This window comes from Emydura macquarii, unplaced genomic scaffold (genome assembly GCF_026122565.2).
Source record: "Emydura macquarii macquarii isolate MOO-44397 ecotype Brisbane River unplaced genomic scaffold, CSIRO-AGI_Emac_v2 contig_3019, whole genome shotgun sequence".
Taxonomy (NCBI): Eukaryota; Metazoa; Chordata; order Testudines; family Chelidae; genus Emydura; species Emydura macquarii.
In genome coordinates this window covers 3945552-3962034 of record NW_027133156.1, presented here as the reverse complement: position 1 = coordinate 3962034, position 16483 = coordinate 3945552, and the positions used below count along the sequence as shown (strand labels likewise).

Below are 16483 nucleotides of genomic sequence, written 5' to 3'. Positions count from 1 at the left end.
TCCCATTGATTTTAACTGAACGACTCAAGAGCATAAAATTAGGCACATGCTTGTTATTTGGTAAATCAGGGCCTAAACAGGAAACATATTAGGTCAACCTCCCCTGCACCAATATTTTTTTTATAAAAGATGAGTACTTCTTTTATTTACAATTGTAAAATAAAATAGTTGTGCAAAGAATGATGGATTTCCTTGCTTTTTTTAGGCCTGCTTCTTAATTCACACCCGTTTTCAAGTAACTTCTAATTTATACTGATACGAGGTCAAAATTAGGTTCTAACTGACTAACAGTCTGACTGACTTGTCTGAAAACAGAATAATCACACTGAAGTTTATGAAATGGAAGATATTAATTTAATCAATCAGTGAAATGGGTAAATTTTCTCTCCCAGGTCCCAACATCAAAACCTACCTAAGGAAAGTTTTATAGAAACCAAAACGCTTCGATTAAATGAAGAAAGTACCTATTTGTTCCAAACAGCTCTACGAACCAGCACAACAAGAACACACTCACATAGTAAAACAGCATGGGCTGGCAATGTCCAAACACCACCACAAAAACACTGCTTGTCCAATCATTATGACTGATAAAGTTGGCCGTCTGGCATATAGGCATCCAAGGCCATGCCCATAGATGGCCCCAGAAGATATGTCACAGGGTGTGTGATACTGCACAGTCAAGCATTCACTGGCTCAGCATGTCACCAGGGAGCTGAGTAAGTATAAAAGGCCTATAATGAAATCGTGAAAATCAGCGAAATACATACTCACACCCCACTCATCCAAGATATGCTCAGTACTCTGTGCTACCATAATAACAGAAACACACACTGAGAATTCGATGCTGCTTTTCCAATTGTCCCTAGCAGACATTCCATATTCTTCTTTGTCTCCTTTTTGTCTCTGTCAGACTGCTGTAAGTGGCACACCTTCCCTTTCAATCTTGCTAGCTAACTGCATTCACTGATTTGGACCACAAGTAGACCCAGCAAAAATAACACTTGCACCACAGTCGAACTCTCCTCTCCTTCTAAGTTACATGCTTCAGAATGCCCATTTTACACACTGAAAACAAACTGCTTTTGTTTATGCATCTGTAAATCTAGAATAATTCCAGGATGCCAACACTTATTCTGGATTTACACTGATGTAACTGAATCTCTGTCTCAGATCTCTGATCTCAGAACTTGATCTCTGTCTTAAATTTCACCACTTTTACATGTGATGTTTTTCAGGATTTTACTCAAAGTGACTTGACAAATAGCATTTCAGTCTAATCAAAAGAGGAGCACGTGAGCCTTTTATTCTAAACTGTTGATATGGTAGTCTCTCATCTCAAACAATGGATTAGTAAACCAGCAAAGATCACATTTACTATTGACTGATTTACTGTGCCAATCTAGACTTTAAAAGCTGCAGCATAAAAAGTAATGCTGTACTGCAGAGATGCTGCTGTTCCAATATCATCCTAAATGCTTCTTACTAAGACACTGATTCTGAAGCTTTTACTCATTTTCAGTAGTAGCTTACTGCATAAGAAGTTCCATTAATTTCAGTGGGACTACACCTGAAGTCAGGTAACATTCAGCCTGAGAAAGGGTACCTAAATGAAGCAATGTGATTCTGAGAGTGGAACATTAGCTAATTCTAAGTGCTGTCATTCTTTGTTATAGCCCAAAACTTTGTATTTATAGAGATTTTTTTTAAACTAGCAATGTTACACATATTTTACAGTGCTTGACAAACCATAGTAGGGTGATTCTTAAGGTATTCTAACAATACTTGATAAAAAGAACAGGAAGGCAAAGATTGTTTTCTCTAGGAATCCAAAGTATTTGATATTTTTCTTACCCATGGAAACTTAATTTCACTACATGGACTAGTGCAATAAAAATGTCACATATGTCATTAAGGCAAACAAATGAAACTGCTTTTTTAAAGTATGAACACCACTGCTTAAATAGGTGGTAGACAGTTCAAGAGGAAGAAAAGCAATGTAATGCCAGTACAATTACAATCCGGCACGAGAGGTAAAACAAGAACTTTTTTGTACTAATAAATTTTTTTTAAAAGGGTAGAACAATGACAACAAAAAGTTTGAAAGGAGTATTTTGTTCTATTGAAAACCAAGACTTCATTAGATCATACATTACAGGCTGTTTCCTGCTTTCTGCTCACGCAAGTAACTGCATAGAAGTCAACAGATCTACTTATGTGAGTAAAATGAGCAGGATTTACACGAGCATCTAAACTCTTTGCTCCGACAACAAACAGGTAACAAAATTATTGTTTTACACAAAATGTTGTTTGCAATTTTTTTAAACGGAAATGGAATTAGAAGCATGCACATTTTTAATCCCACACAAGCCTCTTTATTTTTCTATATTTATTTTTTACATTTTATAAGCAAGTGCAGCTTTATTGCTCTATCCGCTCTGGTAAATGCAAAAAGTCCGATACCTGAGGTATAATTATTTGCCTGTCATTATGATGTATGAGTTTTGAACCCAGCTAAATGGAACAGTTGAATACAGAAGCCACAGCAGCCTTACCTGCACCAATCACACGCTCAATTTTAATACAAGAGGCATCTAGCTCCTTGGCGAATTGATGGACAGCTCTATTTGGGTCCTCGTAGGTTTCAGGGTCAATGTAGGTTTTGGTGCCTGGAAATTTAACTGTAATGATGTAAGAAAGCATGACTGTGATGAAGCAAAGCACTTATTGTGCAGTCAGCCCAGGAATTTCATTATGCAGAATGCTCCTTGGAACAGTGAACCTGCTTCCACACCACTTGAATCAGAGCAGCTTTAAAGAGGCAACTTTAGTCTGAGGCATCATCTGTAAGTTTCCTTACACAAGTGCATGATCCTTTCTCATTACCAACTAGATCTCTGGCTGGAAGTATGAAGTCTTTTGTAAAAGTAATGGATATTCAATCATTTTCAATAGGTGAAATGGAATGAAGGATTAAAATAAGAGGGAATGGGGAGGAAGGAAGGGACAGCTCCCCCCACGCTCTAAAAAGTAGAGGGGAGCACCTCCTCTTCTCCTGGCCTGAGTAAGCAGCACTCTCCCACAACTTCCCCTTGTCTTTGGACAGGGGATGAGAGGACCCCTGCCTGTTTCAATCCACTTTAATAACAGAATTTAACAGTGTTTATAGGCTATGGTCACAGAAGCGAACCATCTTTTCCTAAGCCACATTGGAAGGCTGGCTATGCTCCCACAGTAGGATACAAGGGGACATCAGGAACATCCATACTTTTTGTGGGCTACCCACATCAATGGGAGATGCACAGGATGGGAGAGCAGATTCCGTGGGACAACTCTCACCTTCCTCCCATGCACCACTAGCTCAGCTGAGGAAGTAGGGTGCATCAATTATATGGCAGGTGCAGACCAATTCCTTCCTGAAGCAGAGGGATAACCAAGAGATAATCAGTTCTTGGTTTGCACCTGGGGCAGCACAATTACATCTTGCCCCATGTTCAGGACTTGTGGTAAAGCCAAAGTAAGTGAGAGGGGTTCATGCTGAAAGTCTGTTAATCAAATTATTGTTATGGAAGAAGTTTGGATCCCAACTACTACAATCATGGGTTGCAGCCAAGTTAAGAATCAAATCAGCCAAGTTCAAAAAAATTATTTTCTCTATTAAAATAAAGAATATGTTCTTATTCTAACAGTGTTGAATTGCTGAATTATTGAGATGTAGGAATTGGATCAGAAGCCAATACAAAACACAGATAACTTGCGGGTGCTATGCAACCTCTTAATTAAGTGTAAATCTATTGTACATTTTAAAATGTAATCAATAATAGCTCAGTTAGTGGTATGTGTTTATAGGTTTCAAATAATATAATTAAAAATCATATAATGGAAAAAACAAAATTAGAGATAGTGAGTTTGAAGATCCAACTGAACATACCTAATTCCAGAAATAATTTAAGATTTCACCTAGAAGTTAATTTTTGCTATGTTCTGTATTTCAACAGATTTATTTCTAATCAGAATGATAATGCTTCAAGTTTCTGAGCAGATAAAAACTCATTTGTCATTTAAATGAAACAAGAAGATCAGAGAAAGAGAAGAAAACAATAGGTTAACCTCCTATATTGTGCTTTTAGGCAGGCAGATGGAGAATGAGCCATCCTCTTGTGTCTGTGATAAGGGCCTGGATTGGAGGTAACCTTGTGAATCTCAAATGGGGCTCTGATGGTTCTTTATTCAAGCTGTCATAAAACATTTTGACAGGTCAAAGCTATCTTGGCATACCAACGTGAAATAGTGCTGGCGTGGATTCGAAGACATTGTTAGAAGAAAATGGTAGGAGGAAACAAAATGTAAATTGGAATTGCTTGACAAAACTCCTCCATTGTGCTTATATCTTTAAATGTACCACTTGGGGCCATGGAAAGTTGAGGGGGATTGAAATAAAAGATTGGACATTCTATTAAATGCAGTGCTCTAAAAGCTAGTTAAATGGTTGCTTTCAAGTTACCGTGAAAATTGAATCTGTGTCTTAGCACATAAGAAAATTGTCTGGATACTAAAGGAACAAAAGGACACCAAATTGTAAATAGCTGGTGACCACAGTGTTGTGTTTCATCTCACTGGGGATACAGTCATCAAATCAAATCAAAATAAATACCAAACTTTCCATCAAAAACACTGACAAAGTAGCTTGGTAAAAAAGTAATTTATAATATTTCATGCTACAGTATTAATAAAGGCAGTGTGTGTGTTAACTGTTCTGACAGATTTTCCAGTTACTGGATAACTAGGAAAAAAGAAGGAAAGAAAGAAAGGCACTAATACAGTCTCAGAATTTTCTGACCAGCTGCTGAATATTAAGCAGTAGCTTCCTTATCAATTTATTTACATCTTCACTGAAACTTGAAATCTGAAAATGACCATTCATAATTTAAATTGGGGAAAGGAATTTTTTAGCTGGCATATTCACTTTGCTTTTATAGGCAACTAAAAGACAGTGTAATTGATTTCTCCCCTCCCAATATAAAAGAAGTGGATCTTATGGAGATTTTAAAAAGCTCATATTGTAAACCAAAAGAGGCAATTTTTGAATCTGTCACCCTGCAGAGTAGCTACATTTAAATAGCAGCAAATTTGTGATACATTTCTAAAAAATAAGCTAGAATGCAGACTATGTGATAATTATTCATTCTCCTATTTCTATTTTCCACCTCCTATGTACAATATAATAAATTGCTTGACTAAGGTTGTAATGATGTCACCACTTGGTTTAATACACCCAGCACGTAAATGAAGTGACTTAAGATAGTGACACATCCAAACTCATGGAGTCCAGGCTGATTTAATTTTGTCATGCCAAAAAGGTGAGATAGAAATCTTGACATAACTTTGACCTGCGTCTTTGTCTAGCATTACTAATTTAAGGAGATGCTAGAATGTAAGGTTTGTAGCTTGAAACTACTTCATCTGCTATATGATATCAGACCCTGATAAAATACTGACACTAACTTTAACACAAAGCAACACAAGATACAAAATGTAATTTTTGTAGGAAGTCATTTGTAAGAATTAACCTATGGCTGTAGTAACAGTAAGCAATAAAGATAATTGATGGCACGGTAAGAATCAAAAGAGTATTTTACTTATACTTAAATTATAAGGTATAAGAGTATACGGGCATAGTCAGAGAATTATTTTGTGTCACAATTTAAAATTAGAGCTGGGTTGGAAATGGTTTTCCTGTCCTGTGAAAATTTTTGACATTTCAAAAATAAATAAATAGATTCATGTCCTAAATTGTGATGAAAAGACAAAATCTTTAAAAAAAAAATTGTGAACTGTAAATAATAACAATAAAAAAATTCTGTTAAGGTCAGTTGTAACATTTTGTTTAAATGTTGACCATTTTTAAAGTTTTTGAATTTATTTCTACTACAATTAGCTTACATTTATTAAATAAAAAGTCCCTTTTTTTTGTTTGTTTAGAAAATGTTGAAACATTTGGACAGTTTCAAAACTTTCCGATTTTTTGAGTTGAGAAATTTGTTAGAGCTAACCCTTTCCCATAAAAAGTTTTGGATTTGATAAATTGACATTTTCGATGAAAAAAAATTTAGTTGAAAGATTCCTGAGGGCTCTACTGAAAAGCAATTACACTGTATTTCATGATTTTATGTTACCTGTTTAAGCTGATACTCACAGATAGTTTGACTATTTTTGCACAGTGGTTCTCGGTTTTAATAAGTCTTAGAACAATATGCCTAATGAGAAGCATGAGAAATGGGCTCAGAACCAAAATTTACTCAGTATCTATTAAACTTCTTGATATCTTGACACTCCTTAATATTGGGTGAACAGGATCAATCTTTCACCACTGATTTCAGTGGGAGCAGATTTTGGTGCTATTTTTGCAACTTGGCAAGTGACTTGATGCAGAGACTGGGAATTACAGAGATGAGCCTTCTTTTGAGATTATTCATTTTATTTTCGAAGAATACTGTGTTCTACAAATGTCAGTGATGCAAAGTTCACAACAGCAGAAAACAGTTCTTGACCAGAACAGCTTCACTATTGGAGTGACAGAGTGACCCTAACTTTCTTAATCAGAAGCTCGCCTGAGGTAAAGCTCACTCAGCCACTTGGCCAGGGACCTATCAATTACAGCATCTCCAGGGGGATCATTAGGATGGTCTGAAACAACTATTCAAAAGAAAAATGCAGAATGAGAACAACAGTATATCACACAAATGTTCAAAAATAAAATCTATGGCATGAACAATGTTGATTTTAATCTGTGTCCTTTTTTGTATAGGTCATACATTTTTATGGTTTTTAACTTCACACTTGCTGTTTGCACAGCATTTCAGATTTATTATAGCCCTTTCTTTATAGGAATGTTGTTTTGGTATTGTCTGTATTCCAATACTGCTAGTCCAAATGTCTTATAATTGGGCTGGGAATTCCTGAGGGAGGGGGCAAAAAAAAAAAAAAAAAAAGGCAAAACACTTACAATGAAAGTAAAGTTCTTCATCCCCTTCTTGATCAGCTTTGCTATAGCCACAATGCCTGAAAAAAAAAATAAAGAGGTCAATTTTATCCAAAAATAATGATTTACTTCCTCGTATTTAAACTTCTACCAGATTGGAATTTTTGGAAGTTAGAAGTCTAACTCCAGCAGGCATTTAAAAAAAAAATCCAGCTATAATTCTTTCAACAACAGGTTTTAAAACAAAACATGAACAGTTCTAATCAAAAGGCTTTTGTATCTAATAATTGCTGGGAAGAGTCCTAAAGGCTTAAACAACATAATTGCAGTCCTCATTAAAAACTTTCTGTGATGCTATGAGCAAAATAGCCTGAAGATTAAAGAGTCTGAAGGAGGAGTGACAAGGCTGGTATTTTTGACATGATGCTGCTCTTAAATTTAGCGCTGTGGCTCTTGTCCCCAAATACGAGTGTTATTTGAATGGCTGAGGAGGTAAAATGTCAAGCTTCTCCATGTGTGAACAATTCAACAGAAATAGCAGACTTCAAGGAAAATGAAGCTGCAAATATGTAGAATACACCTACTATAAGACAAAAAGAATTTCTCAAGCTAACAGAGTTCTTCCAAAAGTAAAATAAATGGGCTAATTTGTCCTCCTATAATGGAATTTAGATCTAAATGGTCCATATTAGATGAAACATTGCTTTCGTTTCCAGTTATAGATTCTAAGATACAGGCTGGTATAATTCCAAGGAATCTTCAACAGTGAGGCCAGAAACGGCTACAGCTACACAACGTAAAGTACCTTCGTCCGATGATGAACCCGAACACCATGAAGACCAGAATGATGGTGCCTGCTACAGCAACCACAGCTATGATAATGACAGGATTCTGCTCACTGGAAACGGCTGTGGCTAGAAACAGAGCAAAGAGCTAAAGATTAACTCCAAAATATATTGCATAAGGGAACTGCAAAGGTTAAATAAACCCTCATAAATCACAGACAGATAGTTTACCTCTTCTGTAACCTGAAACTTTGTACAGACATTAAATGTTACAATAATGTTGATCCAAACAAAGAAAGGCATCTAGCCTAAGTTCACCAGAAATGTTGGGTGAGTTAATGAGTATCCATGGGGAAGAATACTTTAGAAGTGAGACTCTTTTAGTTGAAAGCACACAATAACTGTTTTCTAGAACTGTACTCAACCTTAAAGGAGATCTAATGTGCATGAATTTCTTAATCATCGTGTTTTTGTCTCTTGTGGATCATTTTCATCACTATAATTATTGTTACTCTTATTTATCATTTGTTTCCAGATGCATGGAGAGCACCGTGCTAGGTACTTTCCAAATGCAAGAGAAAGCCCAATCCTTGCTTCAAAGAGTTTATATTCCAAGAAATCTGCACATTATGCCACTTTTTTACTCAGTGACTCTACTATTGTTAATACATACATGTCACATTAATGTCCACTGAGGATATAAACATCCTGCTTGAGGAACCTCTATGTTTCTAACATATGTAGTTTGCTCACCATATACTGCTGGGGCCGCATGCTCAGAAGTCAATGGAGCTGATTTGCTCCACTGAGGAAGTTTAGAATCAAGGAAGTAACAGATGTCAGGCAGCATTATTGAAAAAAGCATTGTGGGTGAGAGCAAGAAAGGAAGGCAATGGCTCATTAAATAAATCTGAGGTGATATTTTAATATGGTTAACACTTTGTATTGTTAACTAAAGAAGAATGCCTGGAGCTAGGGACACATGAGTTCTTCAGGTCTGGGGCCACTATCAGGTTCCTGTTCCAGAATTCAGAGGGTCCCAAGGAAACAAAACTTGCGTGTTTTTTGCTCTGTTTGGCAGCAGGGAAGCCAACCAACATGGTTCCTCTGCTTCCGACAGTGGCCAATACCAGCTGCTTCAAAAGAAGGGGCAAGAAACCACTCAGTAGGCAGTTATGGAATAAACTGCCAAGAGGGCAACTTTCTTCCTAGCCCCCTTAATTTGAAGGATGTTCATTCTCCTAAACATGAGGATACAAACCTCTTCCAATTTATATTTTTCAAACTTCCTATTGGATATAACTGTGGAAGATCTTATTATTCGTATACATGGAGCACATGAAACATCTGTTGCACAGTGCGTAGCTTTTAAAGGTAGGCAATGGGTCCCATGGCAAGAGCATTGCTTTGGAACTCAGGACCCAGAGTGGCTCTACCCTGGGCCCTGCTGGGCGACCTTGGGCAAGTCACTTCACCTCTCTGGGCTTCACTTTCCCCACCTGTTAAATGGGGATGATGATACCAACCTGCTTTATAAAGCACTTTGAAATCTACCGGTGAGAAGCCCTAAATAAGGACGAGGTGTTATTAAAGTTAGTCATGGGTAACTATGATTTCGGTAAGCTTTCATAAGCCAAAGGGTTTTAAAGTTATGGAGATGCCTGATGGGCTACCCCTGAAGTGGACAATGGGAATAAATGGAGATCGACTCAAGCTTCTAAACAGCCAATTATGGAGCAGTTATTTGCTTTAAACGCTCCTTCATTGCCACAGTTATGAAGTGGATAGAGTTTCCTATCAAAGCCCATAATTTTGAAATACTAATTCATAGACCAAATAGACTGCACTTTGCATGCTGGTGAGGTAGACAACTCATTCCAAACTACATTTGGATGCTTGGAATACTAAATAATTGATTCTGATCCCAGATCCACAAAAAAAAAAAGTGGAATTGTGTGTAAGAAGGGTTAAAGCAGGCTCCCCACAAAATCTTTCTTTGACACTGAAGTCCTCAAATATGTAAAGAACAGACATCCCCGTCTAGTGCTCTGTCTGTGGTGAAAGATCCCTCAAACAGTGTGTGGTCTGACAAAAACAGGAAGGATTTTAGGTCTACTTCACAGATGTCTGCTTTCTCTTAGAGCTGGTAGAAAAACAAAATACAATTTTCATGAACATATTTTGTTTTGTTTCTTTTTATCCTAACAAAATTTTGATAAAAAATATCAAAATATCCAATTTAGAAATGTTTCAACCAGCTCACTACATACTTCTGTTTGAACTCAAGAGTACAATTCAGGAGCACAATATATTCCATATACTTATTGAAATAAATAGGGCACATGAACCACTTCAGATCCACTGGCTATAAGTGATTAAATCCATCATCCAAATAAATCCAACAAATCAAAAGACAAAATGATCATTTGAGGGACATCATGTGGATTTATAACACTCTGCAGGGGTCTTTTGTCTCTGCAAACTAAAGAATTAATTATGATTCACACACTTTGATCTGTGATATACAGAATACACATATGTTGCTTTACAAAGCATCTTTCACTGCAAATAATCGTAAAGTCCTTTTATACAAATATATGCAGCACAAAGCTTTACGTGTGTTTACTATATAAAGGATCTCCTTCTCCCAGTACTGAAGTGTTGTCATCCAGGAAGGAAGGTATTATCTGTTTTAGTGAGTACAGCACTACTACTCACACAACAGTTTGGGATAATAAGTGAAGACGCATTTGAAATACAACAGAAAATTTAGGTGGACAAAATATACTTATCTGAATTTGGATGCTGATGCACCAGGGCTATCATCACTCTATTTAAAAAATCTCAATAATGGGATCTTTAAAAGCTAAAAACAATCAGAAATAAAGTGGGAGATGGCACCTCCGGAGTAGAGAGGCTAGGGTGAAGAGATAGCAAGTGTAAAAAATGGGGATACTTTTTTTGCAGGGAGGGAGTATAGTTGCCTATATAAGAAAAAGGCCATAATATCGAGATGGTCTTGACAATATAGGGATGCCTGGTCACCCTAACAGTGGGCCACTGGCTAGTATTCCAGAACACTAGTGTGCATCTCGCTTGGATTGGAGAGAGTCACATACATAATTATCTACTCAGCTCCCTGAAGCATTCTGAGTTTTCTTTGCAGGTCTTCCTTCTAAATGCTGCCAAAGACTTAATTAGATTAAATTATGAAACAGAGTCATAGAGTTTAAGGCCAGAAGGGACCACTAAAACATCTAGTCTGACCTTCTGTATATCAGAGGCCACCAACACCATCCAGCACCTGCACAATAAACCCAACAACAGAAATGAATCCAAAGTGTTACAACCTATAGGAGACTAGGCAGAGAATAGGAGGGACCCATACGCACAAAGCCCCTGCAATGGCAGGGAAATTATTAAGTGAGATACACTCAGATAATCCTGGCAAGTGACCTGTACCCACATGCTGCAGATGAAGGCAACCCCCACCCCTCCAAGGTCACTATCATCTGACCTGAGAAGAATTCCTTCCCAACCTCACATATGGCAAACAGTTAGACCCTGAACATGTGAGCAAGAACCTGCCAGCCAAGCACTCGAGAGCAAGAATGCTCAGTGCCACTTCAGAGCCCTGGCCCACCCCACCCAGTCTACTATCTCCACCCATGGCCATCCCGGATGCTTCAGAAGGAGGAGATAAATAAACCCTAAACATATCGGGGGAGAAAAAATCCCCCGCTGACTTCTGCCGGTGGCTGGCTGAAACTCTGAAGCATGAGCTTTAGGAACATAAAACCAGAACATAAACCCGAAATGATATGATAAGGCCAGTAGCATAGATATGTGTGACAAATAATTCAAAGAGAATTCATTGCACATAACTATCCCCTAAATTAAAAATACCCTCCATCATAGTTTCTAAAAGCCATATACAGAAGAATGTATAAGGAAGGGAAGAGAAGAGAGATTGCTTATACTTGATGAGTGAGAGAATTGTGTCCTGTGGCACTCCTCTCAAAGTGAAAAGCACTTTTTTTTACTAAGGAATGAGGCAGCTTATGTAGTGTATCACAACAGAAAGTTAGTTTATGACATGCTTTTGCCTGCTCTAATTTCCAAATTTTGCAATGCGTACTGGAGAAGCATATTGTATTGCTAGTCTATATGCACTACAAGAATCACAATTAGGATGTGGTATAATCTGTACTGAACTTCATTTTTACGGTATTCAGTTTTTTCAAACAAATGTACATCAGCAGCAAGACCTAACTATGAACTTCCTCTGTCTCATGGTTGCAATACCTGAATAGAATTCAAGTAAGGCACTGAGTGTGTATCTTGGGACAGGAATTCTGTAAAGTGTAAAGAAATATCACATTGGGCATATAAATTCATGGCCTTTTCACCTGGAAAGCAATAGCAGGCTACATATTCTGGCTTCACATGAGGCTGACCTCTTTGGCAGAGAGGTTTGCCTGAAGCAGATGACCCAAAACAGGGAAACCTTTGCTCTAGAGGCAGCAGAGCTGTGGAGCTGCCAGGGAGGTAGTTTGTGTAAGGGAACTCACTGCTTCTAGAGCTCAGTGACTAACGTTCTCAGGTTCTTTGCTCTTCTGCTTCCTCTCCCATCTGGTTCCACAAAACGTGCAAGAATTGCTGTAGCCCTGCAGTCGTCATCATATGTAGCTACGTGGTGGTGAAGAGTTAGGAGGACAAGAAGGCTATGTACTTTTTAGAAAAAAAATAAATGCTCTGGCAAAGTGTGTGTTTGGAGAAGCTCGTCCTCTTTCCAAACTCCCTCTGATTGGAAAGTCCAGAGGGTGAGCGGGGATTCTTCCTCTTTCCACCAATCTCCTTTTATGGGAGGAGGGAATAGGGTAGCATTTGGGCCACAGCCTTTTTGGGCCACATACCCCTTCTCTCTATGGAATGGGGCCAGCATACAAGGGTAGCCCAATAACTTACAATTCTTCCCTGGCTAACTATAGCACTATAATTACTAGTACTCTGGTAAAAGACAGTAGGCAACTCATCACCCGTCCCAAAATACAATGGTCATAATTCATGTCTTTTCAAAGCAGAAGATTTCCTCTACAGAAAAATGCTAATTTAGTACAGACTCCATCCTTTCTAGTTCAGATAACACTACAGTGTATTCATTTTTTCTACTAAAAATGTTAATTGCCTTCAAATGCGAATACATTTTACCTGTGGCTTCCTCTAGTGTGGCAACATCTAGTCTGGGACTGTAATTTCCATAACCAGCAGCAGTAAAAGCGCGAATCTGGAAAACATACACTGTTCCTGGTTTCAAATTATTAATGGAAGCTGAAGTGGACTTGGTTTTTACCGTTGAATAAGTCCTCTCTCTTTGATCCTAGAAACAATAAAACAAAGGATTAAATTATATTTACAGGTCAGATTTCATTATTGCTGTACATAAGCAATTGACAACTGGTACTGGCAGTTTATTTCAATTTGCTCTGGTTTTTTTTCCCCCCACATAAAGAATGTAGCACACTCTGTGGAGCATTACAACACAGTGTCATTTCATTGAGGGGTTCTTAAAACGACATAAAATTTAAATGGGAAGCACATGTTGTTAGTCATAAAAATCCAGAGATAAAATGATTGGCTTTGTGCCTCATTTCCTCAGATTCTGATGAATGAACAGTTTGATCATCAGTGAACTCCAAAGAAGTTCTCTGTTGGTTGAGGAACAACATTAAAACGGTATCTGAACAATTTAACTCCTCCATTTAATAAAAACCAGTTCTCATATTGTTCCATGGTAAATAATCTTTATCCTGAATCCCTTATTCAGACAACTCTCACTGTCCTCAATAGAGATACAAAACTCTTTTTCTTCCTCATCAGAGCAGTGTTTCTTGCTTTCTTTCCTACAGCTTTCTACTGCTATTTTAGTGCCAATGGTAATATACCGGCTATTAGGCCAAACATTGAGGTCCCTGACTAGTTTTTACTTAGATTTCACTCAGGCAAACTCACACTGATTCCATTGCTTAAGGTAAAACAGATTAAAAACTGAATAGGGAGTTAAGGATTCGGCCCAGAAATATTAAAAATAGTATAATCACAACATCTGTATGTAATCATTCATTTTTAATTGCTACTTAAGCTACATCAGAAGCTATGAAAGAATTCAGACGGCAACCCTTATGTAAGGCATTTGCTGGGCCAAATTCTCTTTCCATGTAGGTATGTTGATTTCAATGGCGTTTTGTCCAGTTAAACCAGTGGAGAATTCTGTCAACTTTATTTCAATGCAATAACAAAACCCTTGCATTGAAATATAGCATTTCATACGATGTGTCAGATTTCTTGTATAAGATGTGATGATGCCTTCTCCCATGGCTTGTCCACTTTATCTTTTGCGTGAGCACATCAATGTAGAAATATTTTTCATATCTTCCCCAAGAGGAAATAAATCATCTATAAGCAAAAGTGATGGTAAAATGTGTGCGTTTGTGGGAGAAGAGGGATGTGAGAGAGGAGAAGGAAGCAGAAATACCAGGAAATGGTTAATGGTTCTGTAGCTCTGGTACTGCAAACATCAGTAGAACTCTAGAAGCTCAGAGTTTGGATTCAGATACATAAACTAAGCTTATTTGACCTGTGCAAACCTCTTGAATGTGGGGGGGGGGTGGGAAATAACCTGGGCTAGAAATCTCACAAGAACAGACTTACTTGTGAGATTACTAGCACTTCCAGTTTCAGCTCTAGCTAGAAATCAGACATGAAGAAACACTTCTCAGAACATTTCAGAACCTCAGAAACTTTTGATATGAGTTTGGTTCTAAAACAAGGTGAAAGTTCAGGGAGGCTTTTAAAAAAAAATACCTAGACAAGGGGTAATCAATAGGGGGCCCATGGGGCAAATCTGGACCACCAGACGCTTTTGAATGGATCCCCAAATATTTTTGTTTACTTAGTATCATAATTATTGTTATTATTTTTTAAATTATTTTCTCTGGTGTCTGGACTTTGACTATATCTTGATCAAGAAATTCAGACCTTTACAATAAATAATATACTATCTCTGATTTAGACTGTGTGACTCATCCTGTAAACAAGAGTCAGACATTTCACATTACAATACATTTGTTTGGAAATAAGGCCCCTATCCTGCAAACACGTACATACATACATAACTTTATGCATGTGAGCAATCCAACTGAATTCAGAAGACTACTCAGAGGTGCAAAGTTTAGTTTCTGAGTGAATGTTTGCTATAGTTTTGAATTCTTATTAATTAATTTACTTTTAATTAATGACCGGTGGATATTTCCCCTGCTGCTAATTGTTGCCAATTTTCTGTTTGCACAGCTCACTAAAACACCACAAATATATCAAATAAATAATAAAATCATATTCTCACAACTCTTATTCATGAAAAGCTAAATGTTTTGTAGTTTCATCTAGCATTTCCACTGAATTTTATGAAGACTAATGATGATTTTTACAGGCAAGAAACTATTTAGCAAAACTGCACTGCTTAGTCTTTGGGAAGCATGTGAAGATTTTTAATTTATTCCAAGGTAGAATTTCACTATTTTGTGCGTGTGAAAAAATGAATTCACTCTTAGAAACAATCAAATTTCTATTTCAAACTATAAAAATTGAGGTAGGCACCTCTCTGACAAGTGTTGTAATAAAAGAAATTAAACCAAGTAACTCAGAGTTATGAACAATCTTTCAACTAGCTACTTTTTTACTCTCCTTTCTAACCCATGTAAAAACCTTTAGATAAGTATATTTGTGTTATTCAGCACAGAAAACTAGATGAGACATTTGATATTGGATACAATCTGGTCTGAATTTACCTAGCTTGATATAGTCAGCTCGGAAATAAATGCAATGATTAGCTTGGATATGGAGTTAAAATATATCCTCAACAGTAATCACAACTGGGAGCTCCTTTCTTTATGCTGTCCTTTATTATATCTTAATTCAGGTTTTTCTTTGAGAAGCTTTTATAGTACTAATTAATATCTTGCATGTATCCACCATTTTTCATTCTGGAGGATTCCAAAATGTTTACAGATTATGGATAATATCCTGGCCTCACTGACATTGATGGCAAAACAATCCTCAACTTCACTGAGGCCAGGATTTCACGCTATATATACAAGGATAACTTCACCCAGCATGAAATTGCAGCTACTTCTACTAACACATTCCTGAGAGCTTTTAGGAAGGCAAGTGAAAAATAATTTATCCAACTGAAATTTCTGGGAAAATGGACAAAGATTTGAGACATCAGGTCTAACACGCCCAACTCTAAGAAAGGGTCAGAGGTGATTTTATTTAAAAAAATGATCAGGAGCTTTATTATAAGTTTGATCTCAACAGCACATTTCCAACAGCCTGGAAATATTAAAAACAATGGATAAGAGACAGGAAGATCACAAGTCTCATGTGAAAACATTCACAACCCGGCTTATTGTAATCATATAAAAACAGGCAAGGTAAGTATGCTATTGAGTGGATGTTTTCATTTGTGTAATATACAAATACAATATAGTGAACCTATTATGATAATAAATTAATGGGCTAGGAAGACGGTTATTAAAAATCAACTACAAATTTGAAATGACACCAACACATAATAGCTGGTATAATTACCATGGCATTAAAATTTGCCCACGGAAGGGTGGGATGACATGATGCAAACAGCACATTGTTGTGCATTTCA

The 16483-nt window shown here is 37.1% G+C and overlaps 1 protein-coding gene across 3 annotated transcripts in view; it reads right to left on the bottom strand.

Annotated features, from left to right (window-relative positions):
- EPHA7 (EPH receptor A7) overlaps positions 1 to 16483 on the bottom strand; it is a 163226-nt gene that overhangs the window by 13076 nt on the left and 133667 nt on the right. For 2 of the 3 annotated variants that reach the window (XM_067530031.1, XM_067530033.1), the window contains exons 7-10: positions 12976 to 13144; positions 7785 to 7893; positions 7004 to 7059; positions 2553 to 2678 (exon numbers count right to left, since the gene is read on the bottom strand). In XM_067530031.1, the coding sequence (XP_067386132.1) occupies positions 2553 to 2678; positions 7004 to 7059; positions 7785 to 7893; positions 12976 to 13144 (460 nt within the window). The remainder of the gene's footprint in view (positions 1 to 2552; positions 2679 to 7003; positions 7060 to 7784; positions 7894 to 12975; positions 13145 to 16483) is intronic. The other variant, XM_067530032.1, reaches the window with a different exon arrangement.